Source organism: Molothrus aeneus, chromosome 6 (genome assembly GCF_037042795.1).
Source record: "Molothrus aeneus isolate 106 chromosome 6, BPBGC_Maene_1.0, whole genome shotgun sequence".
Lineage (NCBI taxonomy): Eukaryota > Metazoa > Chordata > Aves > Passeriformes > Icteridae > Molothrus > Molothrus aeneus.
The window spans coordinates 56,908,671-56,928,945 of record NC_089651.1 but is presented as its reverse complement, the minus strand read 5'-3'; the positions used below and the strand labels follow the sequence as shown (position 1 = coordinate 56,928,945).

Sequence of the window (20,275 nt, the reverse complement as noted above, 5' to 3'; positions counted from 1 at the left end):
CTGGTGTCTTTCCTGTGTTGGAATTCATCCTGTGACAGAAATGAAGACCTAAATTGGAACCAAGTCTGTGTGATGCACATCCTTAGCAGGCCAGATCAATGTGTTAAATGGATATTATATCCAAACCCAAATTATGCTAGATTTCAGTTCCATTTCTTCTGTGTAGAGCATGGGGAAGCAGAGCCATGTATACAGCTGTGCTTAAACCACACCTTTCCCTGGGCAGTTTTTCCTGGTTGTGCCAATGACTTCTTTTTTGACTTTCTGTCCTTAGTTACTCCTGATGCCACTGGTTTTTTTGTCTGCAGTGGGAGCCTTCATTATCCTCCCTGCAGTCCTCTTTCACTTGATCAACAAGAAGCTCTACTGTGAAGAGACACCTGAGCTCCCATGCCTGGAACAATGAGGGCAAAGAAAACACTGGAAAGCAAAGTCCAGAGCTCATGAAGGCCTTGGTGAGTGTCACAGTATTTATTACACTGCCTTTGGTGTACAGGGTCTTCTGGGAGGACAGACACAGGCCCACTTGCTGTTTCTTAGGTTGTTTGTGTGGAAAACAGTAGGGTTTTGGGTAATAAACCTCCCAAATTTGATCATGAGGATATGCAATTACTACTGTGTTCCCATTATCCTTGTTGTCTGGAGTAATGTCTTGAAAAATGAAAGTCAACTCTGGGTAAAGAAGCCCACTCCCTGCTCTGTCTGTTTTGGGAGTGTTTTGTTTATCCAGTGAGGAGCAAAATGTGAGTGTTTCTGAGTAACAACTGTGCCTTTCTGCTCACAGAGGATATGCCTGTCCTGCTTTCCTTGTAGCGATTACATGTTCCTTCATGTGTTTGTTGTGTTCTGGAAATGTTATGTCTTGGGTAAACCCACAAGTCCTGGAGTCAGAACAGCTGGGAATTTTACTATGTTAGAAAAAGAACATTTTAATTTTTTTCAGCCATCAAAAATGCATCTGTTCTGGTAATGGTGGTCACTGTGAATTTGGTAATTTCTTCTTGTATTTGTTTGTAAATTTGCACATCAGAAGTGCACAATCACTGAGATAGTCAGCCAAGAAGAGGCCTCAGAAGTCTCCCAACTGAGGAGTCTGCTTCTCAATGATTCAGTCTTAACTCCAATGGCATAAGAACACAATCCCAAAACATAGAGCTCATACAAGGTTGTTTTGCTGTTCATTTTGCCTTGTGCCTCAGCCTGGTTGAGGACATGATCTGGCTGCACTTTGAGACTCCAGGGCTCATGGACAGTTGAAAGCTTGGATGCCATCTGTGGCAGGAACTCAGTGGGTCTAATTCTTGCGAAATTCATTAGTGAGCCAGGGACAGGCACCAAAAAGGTACAAGTACAAGTGGTACTTGAAATGATTCCCTCCCACACCCCTCTCGACTGAAAGTCCTAACTTCAGTGTTTCTAAACAAAGACTATGGGGTTTTTTTTATAAGTTTCCTTCATCAATATTACTTTAAAGTCTTTTTCCCCTTCCCTTCGCCTCCCATCAAGTGGTGTAAAAATGTGGCTTTTATTTCAGTTTTTAAGATGACACATCTCCCAGGAGCGTGTGGGTGTTGACATTCTATGGAGCTGTCACAGGCTATCATGTAAACATGTATTTGCAATGCTTTTTAAAATGTGAATTATTAATAAACAGAGTGGCTTGCTTTTTTTTTTTTTTTGGTGTTTGTTGCTTCCAGGTTTTGAAGGACAAGAAATTGCTTCCCAGCTGACACTCTCGATGGCAATTTTCATTTCAGACTAAATCTCATGTGTCTGAGTGATAAACCTTTGAAAACATGGGCTTATAATGGAAACACTAAGTCAACTTTAACTACAGCTGTGCAGTGCAAGAAAAATACCACGTACCTTAATGAGGTGCTAAATCTGATAAGGCAGAGGAATGTGTTGTAATCATTAATTATAATGGAAGCTTAAAGCTGGAGTCTGCTTTTCCCCTTCAAATAAAATCGGCTTGGTGAGTTGGAGCTGAGAGTTATTTAAAAATATCACCTCTATATTTAGTTTAAATTTCACCGTGGTGTCTTGGTACTTGTAAAGTCAATATGGAATCTGTGTGTAGGAAATGCCAATGCTTTTAAAGGACGGCAGCATGAGGGAATATATTAAACCTTGGGCTAACTCAGTGTGTCATATGGCGAATGTAGAAACCTGGAGGCTGAGCCTGGGCAGGGAAGCCAGGGAAGGCTGTTTCCAGCACCCTCAGGGAGCTCTCCCAAGAGGAGTGTTGACAAGCAAGAGTTTGCTTCAGATTTGGAAATATGGCTTTGGTGGGTAGGAAGGAGCAGGATGGGGGAGCACTTGCAACATGTAGTTCATTGGTTAGCACTCACTTTTCCTCTTTTCAACTCTTTTCTTCTGAGCTGTGTACGTTGCAAGGAGATCCTGATTCCAAGGACTCTGCTGCTCTTTAGCATGCAGCCCACTAAGGGTTGCTCTTCCCAGTCCTAAACTCTCAAATTGTGGAAAGATTTTTCATTCTCCACATCTGGAATGAAGAGTGCTTAGAATATGTCTATCTAATTAGGAGAGAAGGCATTTTGCATGACTTTTTGTGACATCTGCTATAGGATGAACCCCCACATGCAATAGCACAGGTGAATGAAGGCTGTGGCCTGGGAAGGGGTGGATGGGTTCAGCCCATGAGCTGCCCCTCTTGCCCTTGGATCCAGATGAGTTTTGAGTTATCTACCAATGAAGAAGAGAGTTGGTAGAGAAACATGAGGAAATCTGTCTACTTTTGCAGGTGTGCAGGGTGACATTTAGAAAATCTACTGTAAAATGTCAGAGCCTCTTTTTTTGTTGTTGTTTTTGCTTTCCTGTATAGAGCCTGGCCCCAGAACAAGGCAAATGACAGATTGAAATAGGTGCTCCCATCAACGTGGCTCTAGGATACATCTGGCTGGTTTGTTCCTGATTTGATTTTAATTGCACAGTTTGTGTCTCTATGGAGGGAGAAAGATAAGGAAAAGATCATTGTGAAAATGAAGATTTCATTGAAAACCTTTTAGGAGACTTCAGGACAAAGACTCTTAATTACTGGGACAAAATGGATGGCAGATTTTTGGTACTTTAGACTTCTATGAATCCTGTTCTTGACTGGTTCATTGATCTCAATGATGAGTTCATCTCTGGAGCAGGGATGTGCTGCCTTGGTTTCTTCTCACTCAGCTTCAGGAGTCCCTTCACTGGGAGGGCTGGAGCTCATCTGGACACAGCCAGCCTGTATTTAGGATGCACTTGGCACTGCTCAGAGCAGGCTGAAAAGCTAGAGAAGCTGGTAACCACGTACCTGGTAGGAAGGCAGCACGGGGCATATAAGGCTTGCTTGGCTACACACAAGAATGTGCAGAAGGAAGAGGTGATGGCACAAAGCAGTCCTGGTCTTTCCAGAGTGGTGTAGAGCCTTTATAGAGGTCATGTGCAGAACTCCTTGGTGAGGGAAAGATTAGCTGCCTTAACTTTAGAGTCAGCTGGAGTGGTTCTTCACAGCACTGGGGGTCTTTCAAGCACTGGGAGAGTGTTTATGGGAAATTTCCCCTTGAATCATCTCTCCACACAAGGAAGGAGGAGCCTCCCTTGAGCAGAGGCTTGAGAGAAGTCAGTGAGGTCTCATGTGAGACCTTTTGGTGCTGTGATGGTTTGGTGTCCCTGTGTGTAGTGTGGATTTTGGGACCAAGAGGAGGTGGTGATGTTCCTACACATGGTGTTTATAGAGTTGGGGAGTCCTTTACTTCAAAGGTTCATGGGTGAAGTGAATTTCACAGGTACCTGTGACAATGCTGGGCAAACCTTTATGCAAAGAGCTGTAACCAACCACAGGCTTCAGTGCTGTGGCTCAAGAGAGTGAAAGTTCCTCTTTGTTCTACACAGCAATCTTTTCATAATGATGTCACCTGAGACTGGGAAAGAAATTGTAGCTTAGTACACTGTGCTTTATATGAAAATATTCCAATTGTGCCTTGCCGTGAACACTTGTTGAAGATATACTCTTGATGTGTGAAAACAGCATAAATATCATGAGGTTGGAAGGAAGATTTTTTTTATTTTCATTTTTCCTTCTCTTTTATCAGCCTCAAGAGCACTTTCAGTTCATGTTCTCAAGCTGTTCTGCACAGCCACTGTTCCAGCCTTTAGGGCTAGCTGCACACTTAGACTAAATAAAAAAATTGAGATGCAGTTCTTATATAAACCACTCATCTCCCTTAGCCAAGGCTTTGAGGAAGGCATCAACACCTCAAACACTCAGCCGGGGCTGGAATGTTAGCAGGGCTGCCTGGGTGCTGCCTTTCCTTGTCAGTGCTGCCCGGGGCCAGGCGGGCCCTGGGGACCTGTCACATGCGGTGAGTGGGACTGTCACATGCAGCAGAGGCAGAGATTCATGTTTAGAAATAAGAAACGTGGGTGAGTGTGACAGCACCAGTCTGGCTTCCTCCAAAGTTGTGGAAAACCCAGGGGTGTACTTCTCCAAAGAAACACAACTGTGGTTGGTCCTTTTCTGATGCTGAGCACCCAGTAGCTCCCCTGTCCTCAGCATGGGCAGATTGAGAGTGAGCCTGAGGCTGTTTCTGTCACCCAGCTGGGGTATGTGGCTCAGATTCCTTGACCAACCTGTGGCAGGAAGGAGAGAAGGTTGTGAAAGGGAAGTTTCTCAGTGCCCACATGAAGCTGCTCTTCTAAATTGCTTTTTCTCTCAACTGCTTCGACAGAGGTGCATAGGAGGAGTGAGTGGCCATGGGACAGTGGGATTGCTGCTACTGATGTTGGATGAGCCTGGTTTGCAACAGGCTGAATTAAATGCAGGATTAGAGCAGCTGAGGGAGCAGTCCCTAAGTCAGTAGGGACAACTGCCTGCTCAGATCTGTGGCTCCAAATTCCTTTAAATTTCAGCTTTCCTCAGTGACCCCTCAGCCTCCCAGTGTTCCTGGCTGGACTGGTGGTTGACTTAGAAGTGAGAGGAGGTGGAAACTACAGACTCAGTGTCCTAGGGTGACATTATGATGTTTGTATCCCCATTCGCGTGTTCTGTTTATGCTGGATATTATGTTCAGAGCCTTCAAGACTGGCTCTGAAGAGTGAAAGTTTTGTTTGGGTTTCTAATCAGCCACTCCCCCATGGCTGGCAGGACACAGAGACAGGGCAGTACATGGTGCTGCTTTTGCTTTTTTGCTTTTGCTTTTTGCTTTGCTCTTGCTTCTACTTTGTTTCTGCTTGCTCTTGCTTCTGCTCGTTAGCTAGTTCAGCTAAGCAGTCCAAATTTCTTCCTGGACTGTTTCTCCTTTCCTTTTTTTTTTGGACCCACTCGAGCCTGCTCCGGGCTGGGCCCTGGCAAACACCGAGAGTTTGCCCCTTGTGGCCGAGCGGGGCCTACTCTGGGCAGCAGCTGCCCCAGCGCCGGAGGGACTGAGAACAGAGCGAGCACCCCCAGAGAGACTTTCTGAATTTGTCATCTTTTTCAGAGCAGTGACACAGTGGTGTCACCCAGTATTGTTCATTTTGTGTGCTGGGGGGTGCTGTGCCTGTTAAATAAACAGGTTCTTTCCACTTCTCTCCGAGGAATCCTTCCCAAACCGGTTGGGGGAAGGAGCTGTGTGGGTTTGCTTTCTGGAGGGGCCCCTTTGGAGGCTTTCCCCCAAATTTGCCCTAAACTAGGACACTCAGCCATGTGTGCACACAAAGATGGATCACCAGGAATCATCCCCTGTGTTTTTGTCTCCCAAAAAGCACTGCCTGCACTGCTCTTGGTGGTCCACACAGAGCAATTCCCACAGGCTCTCTAAGGATGGAGTGTGTGCGTGGGGGAAGGAGTAACAGGAACTGGGTGACTCCTCTAAATGTTTCTAAAATAACTTCATTTTGTTAAACAGCTAGACATGCTCTCCCACTGCTCATTTTCATGCAAGTAATTGCTCTGATTGACCCTGGTTTGTTCACTTGCTGCAAACTGGGTAGCACAATTGCAGGCAAGGTGTAGTCTATGGGATCTGCTCTAGGGAGCAGCTTGACAGAACAGGTGAGTGGGTTGGAGTGCTGGTGTAAATTGGTGTTTCTCCAGCCCTTTGAACTTGTGATTTCCTTTTGGCTATTCTGTCTTCATGCAAGCTGGAGAATGGCAGCAGCTCAATTACAGAACTTGCTGTAATTTCTGACTGCAGGTTTCTTCTTTCATTCCCCTAATCCAGTAATTACAGACGTTTCTCACTCTTTCAGCCTGAAAGAGCACAGTTGCCACTACTAACACCACTTTCCTAATACTCCAATGATTTGTGAATTTCTTTATGCCCTTTATGTAACCCTCGGCTGGAGAAGTAAAAATGAAGTTATTCATTGCTGCTTTTTTGTGCAGCCATTTGGCATGGAACAGTTAGGGGCTTTTTTGTGCCTCTGGTGACAAGTAGCTCTTTAAATGCAAAGGGCTTTATTTTGATTTGAAGGATGTGACTACCTTCATGGAGTGACTCTGGATTTATCACCAGTGCCAAGTCAAAATCTGGCTCACCTGAATATCCAAACCAAATATTGTGGCCAGGGAGGTGTTGCCACCTTCTCTCCTGAAATTCCCCCAGGTTTTGTATTAATATTTTGGTGGCAATAATATCTATCTGTGCATTCACAGATCCTCTGCTTTCTGGGTGTCCTGGACTTACATGAGATGAACACCTCTGATTTCAGTAGTTCTTACAATCTAGGCAAAACAGAGTTATGAAGAGGTCAGCATAGGAAATCATAGGAAATCACCATCAGCTCCTCAGCCCCACTGCTCTAGGAGCTTCTGAGCACAATATTTGAATACTGGTCTTCCAGAAACTTTTTTTTTTTTTTGCTTGAATTTGTCATCACATACTCTGTATGATGGAGAGACTTGGGTTTTTGAAAAAAAAGCTTCGCAATTCTGAACGATAAATGTCACATTTGCATAATTCCTTTTTTTCTTCTACCTCTTTCCTCTTCTCCCCATCCCACTAAAGCAGTGAAGATCAGTAAATTTTTGCCATTGTTATTGACAAAAGGAGAGCACTGAACAAAGGAACGAAAAGAAAGTAGGAGAAAACGTGGGGCTAAATATCCTGATCAAAACCACTTTTGTCATTTGGGCATCAATTTTTACAACTAATTTGGCACAGCATCACTAGCGAGCTGCCTGCAAAGAGATGAGATGATTTGGGAGTGAGAAATAAGTCTGCAGGCTTCCTGTGCGTGGGCTGAGCCCCGTGCAGCCGGGTACATTGCTGTCTGCCTGAGCTCATCTTTGTTTTCCCTTCCCCATCCTGGGGCTTGCAGGACCACGGCTCTGCAGCAGTGGCTTTATTGTTGTGTTGATTTGTAACCCGTGAATGTTTCCAATGAGATGTGTCTAATTTATTGGCATAAACCATTAGATTTTCCTTCAGTGCCCTGGAGTTTCTGATTCACCAGCTGAAAACTATTATCACAGAGCACATAATCACTTGGAAAGTGCCTCTGTCTTCTCTTTCTTTGTGTGTTAAAGTCAACCACATAAATAGCAATTTTATAGCCCAAAATAGGCCAAAAAGGTACCAGATGTTCTGCATTTCTGTTTTGTATTTCCCTTAGGGCAGTTTGGTCAGTAGTGATGCTCACAGCTGATGTGAACCTTGGGCACTGTCTGTGAACTTCTCTCATAACACTTCTGCAAGAAGCTCCAACCCTCTGAACAGTTTCAAGTGCACAGGCTGGGCTTGGCACTGTGACAATTTCAACTGGAAATACATTTTCATCATAGTAATGTTTGGTGAGAGTGTAAGGGCTTTGCAGGCATCTTGTTAGATACAATTCTGGCAACTGCAAGAGGAGCACAGAGTCCAGATTGTTCCCAGAACCAGGATAGAGGATTTCTTGGCCCAGTGTTGCTGCTGCCTGCCTTCATCTGAGTACATTTCTAATCTACCCTCTGCTATTTTATGTGTGTATTTTAATTGGGCTCTAGCCTGAAAGGAAGATCAGGCTAATTGCAGTTTTCAGTAGCTCAAAAAAACTCCTCTCTCCAAGGCTTCCTTATTTCCCCCTTCTGTGAACAGCAAAATGTCCTTACCTTTGGCACAGATCCTTGATGTTCTGGGCATCAGCTTAGATTCACAACTTGTTTTAGGTTTTCCCCCTAAACCTGGGGCAGAGCTTCATGCTGGGTCAGTCACACTGCTCTTCTTCAATATCCACACAAATAAAGCTTCTGCTCATGGATATAACCCATTTTCAGCCTGTGTTCTGCTTGTAAGGGAGGGGTTTGGTAGAAAACTTCTCCAAGGGCCACACAAAAGTGAGGGAAGAAAAGGGAGTTTGTGCCTACACTCTGCAGCAGCTTGAATAAGGGAAACATTAAGAAATGCACAACTGATGGCACTTTTTTAGGAACCTACATATCAAGAAGATTGAAAGACACTATGGGAATATTACAAACCTCTGCATTGTGGTCGTGTCTGAAATTCTGGTAATAGTCTTTTTTTAGCAATATAGTAATTGCACCTCTCAATGGGAATGCTTCTCAGGAATAATGATCTTATCAAGACAAGGGAATATAGATTGTAGTAAAGGTTATGATGGTTTCTGTGAGAGGCTTAACATTGATCCTTTTAGCTATCTGATTTTCCAGGAGAGGAAAAAAAAAGAACCCTAACCACTTTGAGTTTTGCATGTGACTTGGTGTGAAAATTCTTATGGGTGGTTTTAGAAGATGGAACTTGAAGTAAATTTGCTAAACTGCTTTTTTCCCTCTCTCTTTGATGAATACTTTTAAAAAGAAATGGATTTTTTTTCCTATTTCCCCCACATGTTATGCTTCTCTCAGTTCTTTTAGTTTTTTTTTTTTTTTCTAATGCAAGTCAAAACTGTTAGAGAAATCAAAAGTAAAAATCCATTATGTTGAAAAGGCCACGTTGTGAAATATATCATAAGCATGCTGTTAGAGCAGTGTCTCCTAATTAATGGAGAGAGCTCCTGGGAAACAGCAAGCCTGTAACACAGCTCAGCCCCCTTTGATCCTCTGGTGAATTTGTAAAATTGTTGCCCGCCTAAACTTGTCTGCAGCTTGTTACACATTTTACCCATCTGCTGCAAGAACAAAAATAAACCATTTATAATTCAGCTGAACTCCAGTTGTTCAGCATATCACTGACTGTGGAGTCTTTAGTTAGAGGATGGTAGGAAAAGCAAAGCAAAGGTGAAGCAGAGTCAGGCACCCTGGAAAAGACATTGCTTTTACCTCTAGAGATAGTGTAGGCACTGGATTGCAAGCTGCAGGTGTTACTGCAAAATGGTTTAGATTTTTTAGTGAAATACACATCTGTTGTCTATAAACTGAAATCAAACCACTTGTTGTGGTTCCTAGGATTCAATGAAATGTCCCAGGCTTGGGTAGAGTTGTGCATGTGTTTACATGTGTATGTGTCATGTTTCCCCACAACCTACAGGCAGCTGTTTGCTATATGAAAGTTCACATTCAAGTTCTGTTTGCTGCTTCAGATGACTGAGTGACCACATCCAAGCCCTGCAGGTGGGTCTAGATCACTGCCCTACTTCCCTTACTGAAGCAAAATCTTGCCTTGAAAGCTCCCTCCATCTTGATGGCTGTGGTACCAACCTCCCTGTGTCAGTCTGTGATGCAGCCAGCCAGAAGTGGGGTAGCTCTGTTGGACCAATCAGGTGTTAGCTCCAAAATCTAATAACAAGAGGAGCTAATTATTCCCCATGCAAATATTACAAGGCTATGTTCTGTTGATTTTTAGAACAGATCAGCACTTCATTTCAGCACCCATATGCTTTATCTCCATCACTTCTGGATGCCTGCATTCCTCTGAGGGCCACTGCTGCCATGGATCTTGCTGCTGAGACACAGGGAGAGCACTGTGAAGTTCTCCTTTCATCAAAAACCAGAGATTTATTTGCTCTTGCCTGTAAATAAATGTCAGGTTAAAAATGTATCCAGTATCTAGCACTTACCCACCCGAGCTCTTCCATGCCTGGGAGAATCTCCTTGTTTAAAGTACCATCTCCTCCCAGTGACTTCTTTGGTGCTGTGATTTACCAGTAGCCAATACACATTATGCTGTAAATGGATTGTTTGGAGCCTGTCATCTCTTTTGGTCTGTGAGAAAATCAGTTGCACAAAGCAGAGAGGCTTTGCCTAGGGCAGGATTGGAAAGAGGAGAGTCAGGGAAGGGAACAGCTCACCTGGGAGGTGAGGCTGTGCACTGTCTGCTCCTTGCCAAAGATTTAATGCATGGCAGGGAGCTTTACCTGGATCCCAGGGGCTGAGCTGAGGGCTGGAGCTGCCAGATGGATGCTGGAACAGTGTGTGCCCTGAGCCCAGGGAATTTGTGACAGCCACAGCTCTTAAAATGCCTTTAGTAACCCACATTCATTTACTGCCCTTGTTAGGGCTGCAATTCATAGCACAAGCTGAAGCTGACAATAAACCTGCTGGAAGTGTCTGCAGCATAAATCAACATCACTGAACAAAATTATTTGGCACAGGTGTTTTAAAGCTAAAGTCTTCTTAAGTCACTGATGTCATGTCTAGAGGAGCTGCTCACCAAGCAAAGTGGGATTTCCTTAGTCCATGCTACATATAAAATCCACAACATTGAGATTCCCACTACATTTCTCTGGAGATCATTTCACAAGGTAATACACATTGCTGCTGAGATTATTTTCTTGCTGTCACACTGTATTTACCCTTTTATACTTTGATTGCTTTTAGACCTCTCAATTCAGCAAGACATTTATATTTATTTTGAAGCTTCTTTTTAGTTGCCTTTTGGTCTAAAATCTGCACCTATTTAATTCGTTCTTCCTAAACCCATCATCCTATTTGTAGGTTTCTCCTTCTCAGAGCTCCTAAAAGAATATCTGTCTTGTGATACTGTGGGAAGATGTATATTGGGCAAAAAGGCATGCTAACTTTCTGCAAGTTATGTTTTTATTTAGAGTTTAGATGAATTTTGAGAAAGTATCATATAGAGATGACACCAGTGCTTTTGTTAACTTGCTTCTGTTCTCAGTAATTTTGTACCTGTAATATTACACCTCCTCTGTTTGGCTTTTTTTTTAATTTCTGTGAATGGCAAAACAGCTATGGGCAGAGAGAGTTTCTTCATAGCTTTTCTGGAGCAAAGCATTTGAGATGTTTGTCTGCCATGGGCTGCTACTGCAAGCTTTAGGCCTGTCATTTTCATCATTCAAAACATAATTCTCCCCAAATTCTCCTCCCTTCAGTTTTCTCACCTGCTCATACTAATGCTAAGGAAATTGGGCCAGGAGGTTAATTGAGATTTTTGATTACAGGTTGTTTTATACCTTTTTTTCCCCAGGTCTGTTGACAGCTGTAACCAGAGTGTGTGCACTTCAAAAAGTTACTTGTGTTCCAAGGTTCTGTGTTCTTATTTTTATCTAAGGTTTAGCAATTGACTAAAAGATTTCCAGATCTCTGCAGGAATATGGGCAATTTGTCCATCATTTCTGGATTTCTGGTAGTATTCTGAATGGGTAGGAGTGCTTTTTCCATTTCCCCTTCTCAGTTCTAGTCATCGCACATAGATAGTATGTCGACAGGTGTTGATGGACAAGAAACTTACAGTAATTTCTTATTCTGTAGCTCCCTGAATTGTAAGTGACATGCTGGCAAAGCTGAACAACTGATCACCAGACACTGGCATAGTGTTAAACATGGCTTCTGAGGCTGCTCACAATTTCCTCCAGCCACTCTCTTCTTGGATGTCTCAAGTATATGAAGCAATCCAGCAAGCAGGAGACTCCATATCTGCCTCTCTGCTGAATCTGAGTGGAGTGGGTCGGAAACCAGAAGGAGAAAGGACCCAGGACTTGGAGAATAATGGAGGAGTTTATGAGGATTATTCTGAGGAATCAGATGATGAACGAGACCTGGACCTTTGGGATGAGGACTATTTCTACCCTAGAGATGACAGCTACATTGGAGGCCCTGATCTTGCTTCACAAAACCTCCCTCAAGGCTCTGACACAGGTCTCCAGAGGCACAAAGGGGTTAAAAACAGCAGCACCTTGCCAGAGCAGTGCACTGAAAGCAGCAGGACCTTGTCAGCCAATGGATCCTACTGGATGAGTGAAGATCTCCAGCCTCCTGATCGGCTTCCTCCCATTGCTGAGGAAGAAGGTGAGCCCTCCTGGAGGATGGGAGCCCATGAGCACAGCCTCAGCTTGGGTGGCTCCTTGCACAGTGCCAATGGCACGGCAGGCTGTGCAGGTAAGCAGCTGGCACCACCCTGACTGCATCACCCAGGCCTTTCCTTGCTGCTGTTGGTTTCATTTAGTTGCTGATCTGCTCAGTATGTTCTGTATTGTCTCTGTTTCCCACAGCTAAAATTCCCCAAATCCTAAAGTAAAAAAAAAAAAAATCTAACCTTTCCAACCTTTCCCTTGTTTGTGAGACTAATCTCATTGAAAGAATTGGAGATCTCCAGGGTGAAATGCTGTGTATTAGGAGACAATTCTCTGTATTAGAAGGCAATCAGGCCCTGCTGCTGTAGCAAGGAGTTTGCTTCCCTCCCTGTTCAGTTTCTGGTAGCAGGACCCCTCAAAAGGAATGTTTAGCCTTAAGCCTTTGCTTTGAGAACCATCTGCCTTTGCGTCATTGCTATTAAAGATATATATATATATATATATTGATATATATATATGTAATCTCAAACCTTGTTTCTTTGTGCCAGGAATCTCAAGATGTTACTGTGCCATGTGCTGTGAAATGCTGTACTAAAAAGCCAGCCGTATCTCATGATTTTATGGATGAAAGGCTCCCAAATCACTTTCCTCCCCTCCCACCGCCCCCACAGGCTTTTCAAACAAGACTGAAGAGACAGCAGGCAGGAGATTATGGGAAGGAGAACTGAGTTTGATATTTTCAGTTTTAAATAGGCCTAACTATGACTTCTGATCTTTAAATGACAGCAGGAGTGTTTTCAGGAGATTGTGCCCAGGACTGAGTGTCAGCCACATGACTTGTGCTCTCTCAGTGTCACCATAAGTGTGGCTGGAGATTTCCTGGGGCACAGAGGTTTGATGGTGACACAGCTCCTGACTACACCCAGGGAAGCTGCAGTCCTGCTGACACCATCCTTGGGTCTTGCTGGCATAAAGCTGCTCTTAACAAACACCCTAGGAATGGGAATGAGGGTGGAAAGAGGATGGGGGGACTGGGTTCTGCAATATGGAGCTGATGAAGAGGTTGAGATTCACTGAGGATCTACAGAATTTGGCTTCAATTTTCTTTTTTTTAAGCAGGTGGTAAATGCTCTTGAAAATGTCTGTTTTATTATGACCAGGAGCTTTTCTTCACTCTTGGCTTCTAGGGTAGTCTTACATATTTAGCCTTTTCTGTGCAGACTGTGGAAGATCAGCCTGTTTGTTTTTGTATTTAACAGGAATATCAGACTGAGGGTATAAACCTTGATGGTGCTCTTTAATGACTGTAAAATTAGCTCTTTTCTTTATTGCTATTTCTCACTCTGTTATGGCCAGGGAGTAAATAATTAAAAAGCTCTTTTGGTCTAGCTGTTCTGCCTCCCAAACTGGGACTGCTTGTTTTGTATTTCAAATGAAAAATTGCCAGTTCTCAGGTTAAAGATCTCAAGAGTTGTATCTCTTGGAGCCCAGTCCCTCCCTTCTGGTACCTCTGTGCATTGCCTGGGCAATATCCTGCCCCAGGGTTTGTCCATAGGCACTGAGCCAGTGCTGCAGAGTTGGTTTGTGTGTGTGCTTGGACTGTGTGACCAGTATGGGCACAGAAATCATGGAGCAGGGCACAGTGTGTCCATTCAGGGGGTGCTGGGCCTGTGGATCCTCCTGGACAAGTGCTGTCCTGTGGGATTTTCAGGGTCCCCAGGATGAAGGAGGAATTGATGAATCTGACTCCATGTTCTTAGAAGGCTAATTTATTATTATATTATACTATACTACACCATACACACTATACTAAAACTATACTAAAGAATAGAGCAAGGACACAAATAGAAGGCTTAACAAGACACTAATGAAAAACCTGTGACTCTCCAGAGTCCTGGCACAGCTGGCTGTGATTGGTCATTAATAACAATTCACATGAAACCAATCAAGCAACCGCATGTTGGATAAACAACCTCCAACCACATTCCAAAGCAGCAAAACACAGGAGAAGCAATCAGATAATTATTCTTTTCATTCTTCTCTGAGGCTTCTCAGCTTCCCAGGAGAGGAAATCCTGGTGAAGGGATTTTTCCAGAAAATATGACAGTGGCACTGTCCTAGGGCACAACCTGTCTCCTGCAGAGCCTTCAGCCCTGAGCCTCAGGAGGGGCTCTTGGAGCCTCACAGCAAATCCTGGGGCTCAGCCAGGTCCAAAGGCAGCATTCCCAGGGCAGCCCCCTGTCCCTGTCCCTTGCTCAAAGTGGTTGGAGGAAAGCTGGTGAGCTCTCAGGGAAATGGGGCCCAGGAAGGAGCTGCTGTCCTGGTCAGAGCTTTTGTCACCTGCAGAACCTCTCAGAAAGAGGGTTCTGAGGGATGGATGATGGACCAGATGGAGTTTCCTGATGAGAGACTTAGATGCCAGAGTGACCCATCTCTGCAGCTCAAGGGAGGGTCCCTCTGGACATCTCTCCCAGATGAGAGCAGGTCCTGGTCAAGATGCTGTTTGACTCTCCCCCTATTTTTTGGCTTTCCTTCTTCCTAACCTTCCTGGAGCCATTGTGGGCTGGAAGGTTGGCCCCATGGAGCCCCCAGCACCTACAGTGCTGCTTCCTAGGGCTCTCTGCTTGCACACCAGGCACTTCAGGGAGCACTACACAGCTTTTTGCACCTTAGGGAATGTCATTCCAAATGGTCTCAGACAGACTTTAATCTTTTTATCTCTGCAATGTGCTGCACAAAGGGCCAGCCAATGGTCTCAAGACTTCATAGTCACAAAAGTTGGCTGTTTGAGGGTTACAGGGCTGGAAACTGATACCTTTTTCTCTCAGAACTAAGTTGTATAATGGGAGAGAAAGTGCTGAACTGTGATTTGAAAACATTTTCCACAGACCCTTTGATGTGGAAGAACTCATTTTGCTCTTCTAAGTGAACTTTCACTTCCAAAACACACATGCTCTTTGTGTTTTATTTTTCAGCTCTTTATTTCCTCTTTTTCCTTTAGATTCATTCTCTAACATCAAGAGTGTGAACTCTTCTGATGGTAACCTAGACATGCAGAGAGGCTGTAATACCCTGGCAACTTAAAATTTCAGTCATGGATTAAAATGATCAAGAGAAGATGTTGGAGGTATCCTTATTTCTGTTAGCTTTTTACCTAACCCTAAGTGACAATGTAAGTGACACATGGACTTGCTGACATTCAGCAAAGCTGTTCAGTAGCATCAAAATGAGCTTTGAACATTTTTCCTTCCATTTGGCAGGTTCCCCCCCCCTCCCCTTTCTGCAAAATACGTATTTCCTGTTTATCCTTGTATTCTTTTCAGAAAATTGCATCTTGACTTTATTTCACTTAATGTACCATATTTCTCTCCACAATAGAATATTTTAAAGCTAAATTGGCACAAAACAGTAGCAATGCTGAATGCTTTTTGTTGCCATGGAAATATTTCTGGGCACTTACTGAAGACCTGGTTGCCAATAGTAATGTAACAGAGAAAATAGATATGCTTCATTTAGCAGCCACTGGTGATTAAAGAGCCACAGAAACCTGTTACAAGGTCATTCCAATATATAGTTTATTTGGTTTAGGGGGGAAAAGCCCTGCAGCCCTAGGTGAGAATAATTTTCTGTTAAAAGAGGTGCAAACAAAATCCAATAGATGTTCCCTTCTCTTAAACTGACAGCATGCTTCTGAGATGAAATAAAATAACACTGTAGTTGAAAACCATCATTACTCCTTCTCCTTTTTATCAAATATGTTTTTGATCCCATTTTTGCCTCTTAGGAAATGTTTCCTGGCTCCCAGAGTAGATTTTCTTAGCTCTGAAGCAGCACATACATTACTGAAAACCTATTTTAGGCTTAGGGATCTAATGAATTGTTTGAGCAATGAAATTCTTGGGTTTTGAAGTCAAAAGTCCATCAGAAACCATGAGGCAGGTTAATCACAGGGTGCAGGTTTGGCTGCTGCCCTGTGCTGCTCTAGAATTAAATGATGATAGTAAAGTTGTAGCAAGTTTTCAAACAAATGCAAGGAAATTTGGGGCTTTTTTTTGTTTGTTTGGTGGTTTGGTTTTTTTTGGGTTTTTTTTTTTTGGTTTTTTTTTTTTTTTTTTTTTTTTTTTTTTACTTTGTATGCTTTTGATCCACAGTTTAATACTGAGAAGGTGGCTCAGCAGGAATTATTGCAGTGCCAGATGTTTGGCTTAAGTTAATGATGGCAAGGCAGAGCCTTCTGTGTGTGCAGATTGCTGCCACCAGTGGCAAATCCTGTAGCTGTGAATTTTGCAGAAATAGATGAACTCAGTCTCTCAGAGCCTTGTCCATTGTTTAACCTCAGTGTCTGTGGCAGAGGAGCTGTCTCACAGAACAGAGCTGGGAGAGAGCAGCCTTTGCTGTGCATCCCCCATGGCTGGGATGCTGCTGCTCAGCTGACTGGGGGTGGCTGCCAGATCCATCATTGCACAGTTGGCTTGAGAATTGAAAAAAAATCCAAACCAACAAACAGAGGAGCAAGAAGCCACATGTGAAAGCAGTGCACTGCAAGTAGAAGGGCAGAGGTGGCCAGTGCTTCTGCTTTCCAGCATGAATCTAAAATGGAAAAACCAGCAATAATGGAAAAAGTGAAGAACAGCAATGAGTGTGCACTGAAAGCAAGGACTTTAGCCCATTTCTCCCCCAGGGCTGTTGTCCTGTGCAAACAAAAACCAAATGACCATTAAGTTCTCATTTTCACCAAACTGCCCTAAAAAGGCACAGGCAGAGCTGAGTCTTCTGAGTGAGAGCTGAACTATTTTTGCAGGAGTGAGTGCTGGCTGGGGTGGAAGTCTCCCAGGCTGTCTGGCACTGCTCACAGCCCTGCTGTAATGGATAGGTGAGCACAGCACTTCCACCGCAAAAAGTCCTTAGAGATTTCTTCTCCTCCATCAACTGGACAACCTCAGTGCCAGCTGAAGGCTGCATTCCAGTTGCACTAAAATAATTTTTTTGTGGCCTTGGGATGCTAGGAAGTGTGACAGCCCCTGTCTGGATGGCTGGCTAGTTTTCCTCAGCACGTGTGTGAGGGGAAGCACACCTCTGAGGCTCTGGGAGTTTTTAAATCTAGAGAGCACTATTGCATTTACTTACCTTGGCCTCCAGCTTAACAGGGGTCATTGATTTTTGCCAGTAATTTCTATAGTAAAGGAAATTATTCTTTCTGCTCTATATGAATACTCCTGACCTCAGTAAATGACCCTTCATACAGGCAGGAAATCCTAGGCAAGAAGTGAGTTTTTCATTAGCTCCTATAAACCCATATAGCAAAGAATACCCTTAAGAAGAAGATGTTGATTATGTGATAAATTAAATTTCTGCTTTAACTTGAGACTAAAATAGATAGATGGGCCAGTCTCCACATTGAGAAGTGAAGTGTTTATGAATTTTATCACCTGTCTGGGTATGGAGCCAGCCAGTGTCCTAGCCAGAATGTAACCCTATAAAAATCACTGCCTGTACTCCAAGAAGGACATTCAAAGAGGCTACACTGAATCAATACCACCATGAAGAATAAGGGAGTGAAAGCAAAGGCAGACAGTGGACAAAAACACTTCAGAGAAAATGCTCCTGGCAGCTCGAGTGGGACGAAGCACAAACGTGACTGGGGACAGCATCTGCTCTCTGAAGAATGTGATGCAAGCCTTGGCTTTCTGAAGTGAAGTGCAGACGTGAGTTTGCATTGAATTCTTTCTCTCTGGGAAATTCAGAACCACTCCAAGTGTTTTTGCACAGATTTTTGTCCTTGAGAAGGTGGTACAATGTTCCTACTTGTATTTAGTGCATTTCTTTGCAGTTCTCTCTCTTATTTTCAGATTATGAAGGATCTTCATGCAGGATGTCACATGTGAGTGGGGATGAGAGAACACAACAGCCCCAGAAGGAGAGTGGATTGTGGCATATCAGCTTTATAGCTGGGGAAGTGAAGCCAAACAGTGGTTCAAACCACAATTTCTCAAAGGTGGTAACATTGCCAGCTCTGTCTTGGGCCTGTCAGCTTTGCTGTTCATCCTCAGTCACTGATTTTAGACACAGTGTCTTTGTCAGGCCACAGGAGATCAGGGGTTTGGGTTTTCACCAAGTTCCTTGTCTGGTAGGCAGAGCTTCCTCATGCCCATCTCCCTGGGGGCATGGGGAAGGATGCTCTGCTCAGGAGCACTTGTCATCTGCTCTTGTCATCTAGAAGGTTGCATAAGCTGTATAGAGAAGGATTTATTTGAGAGGATGAAATGGCTTTTGCCATTCTGTGCAGTTACAGAACAAATTGTGTGTGAGCGTGTGTGTTTGTGCATGTATTTTCTGATCCATTTCGCTAAGTGACATCCTCTTCCCACTCTCCATATGGCAGTTGCGACTCTATCTTCCTCTGGGAAGGTTGTTTAGGACTCAAGAGACTTCATTTACCAATAAACAGCATCTTGGCAGCATCTGGGGTATGCTGCCTTTCTCCTAGAAACCCTGCCTCCTCACCTTCCCTCTCCTACTACAGGCGAGGCAGGTGTGAATGATCTCATTGTGTTGTGGTGGAGGTGACATGCAGGCAATACTAGCAGCACTCTGTGCAGAGCTGGAACATAGTATTTCTGTGTGCTGACACAAACAGTACTACTGTTTGTCTTTTTTTTGTGTGTGTGTGTGTGTGGTTTTTCTTTTCTGTTGCAGTTGTTGCCAGCTTGGCCTGCAGGGGTGTGTTGTATTTGCAGGGAGGAATGATGAATCTGACTCCATGTTCTCAGAAGGCTAATTTATTACTTTATGATATTACATTATATTAAAGAATGCTATACTATACTAAAGAATACAGAAAGGATACTTACAGAATGCTAAAAAGATAATAATGAAAACTCGTGACTCTTTCCAGAGTCCTGACACAGCTTGGCCCTGATTGGCCAATGAGCAAAAACAACTCATAGCAGAAACCAATGAAACAATCACCTGTGGGTAAACAATCTCCAAACACATTCCACATGAACAAAACACAGGAGAAGCAAACGAGATAAGAATTGTTCTCCTTTTCTCTGAGGCTTCTCAGCTTCCCAGGAGATGAGTCCTGGGTGAAGGGATTTCTTCAGAGAATGTGAATACCACACAGGGTCTTGGTGGAAGCTCAGGTAATCCATCCCTCTTCCCTCCTTCCAATGCTTAACAGCACAAAACCCACTCATAATAACATTAATAATAAGAGGCATACAGCTTATATAAGATGGGATCACTCTGCCAAAAGGTGAGCTGGTGTTGATCTTCACCCTCTGCCAGACAGGGGTGTGGATATGACTTCCCTGTGCCCTGGTAATTTTTGGCTGCTGTAATGACCTGGAGTGGCCTCACAGACTCCTCAAGTTTTAGTAACCAAGAGGAAAATTAATTTTCTGCAATATGGAGATTACAGTCATGGGGGTAAAACTGTGTAGTTTTAAAGCCAGGGAATAATGTCACTGTTGGGCTCGGGGGTCTTGCAGGTAATGAGGAAGGTGTGGCTGGGCTGTCCCTCCACAGATGCTGTTTGTGTGATTCTCATGCAGTTTCCACAGATGGACTTAGGGACACTTCATCAGTACCCATTTGCAGACCAACAAGAATGGCTTGGGTTGAATCTTAAATCAGTCCATAGCAAAAATCTGCAGAAAATCCCTTCCCATGACCATGAAAATAGCTGATGCTCTCATGGCATCACTGGACCACCTGAAAGTTCCCTTGTGTCCAGGCAGGTGCTTCTCTGACTCAAGAACTCAGAACCCCTGTGAGGTGAAGCCTCCCTGGAGGGACTCATGAGGACTTGCCCCCCCAAGCTGGGTCTTTGGAGGAATTTACCTCCTCAGGCTGAGAGGGATTCAAACCTGTACAGTCCATACAGCATAATTGTGGTGGGAGTATTTGCTAGCAAATAATGAGACTGGTGGTGCTGGAGAGAAAGCCCTGAGTTTGGATTAATGAGAGCCCTGTGGTTTGCTGGAGTTCTGTGTCTCAAGGTCAGTTTGGGGCTTAGAATTACTGCCATAAATAATGGAGCTACGAACCCCTTGGGCCTGAGTTTTGCAATTGCCACTTATTGAAGTAAAACTGCAGATGA

General features: G+C 43.8%; 1 protein-coding gene across 1 annotated transcript in view; it reads left to right on the top strand.

Moving 5' to 3' along the window:
- The first annotated feature begins 299 nt into the window (after positions 1–299).
- Positions 300–20,275, top strand: part of SYT16 (synaptotagmin 16) — a 58,689-nt gene continuing 38,713 nt past the window's right edge. Inside the window, exons 1-2 of the mRNA XM_066551329.1 lie at positions 300–455; positions 11,630–12,256. Coding sequence (XP_066407426.1) covers positions 11,701–12,256 — 556 coding nt within the window. The 5' untranslated portion in view covers positions 300–455; positions 11,630–11,700. The remainder of the gene's footprint in view (positions 456–11,629; positions 12,257–20,275) is intronic.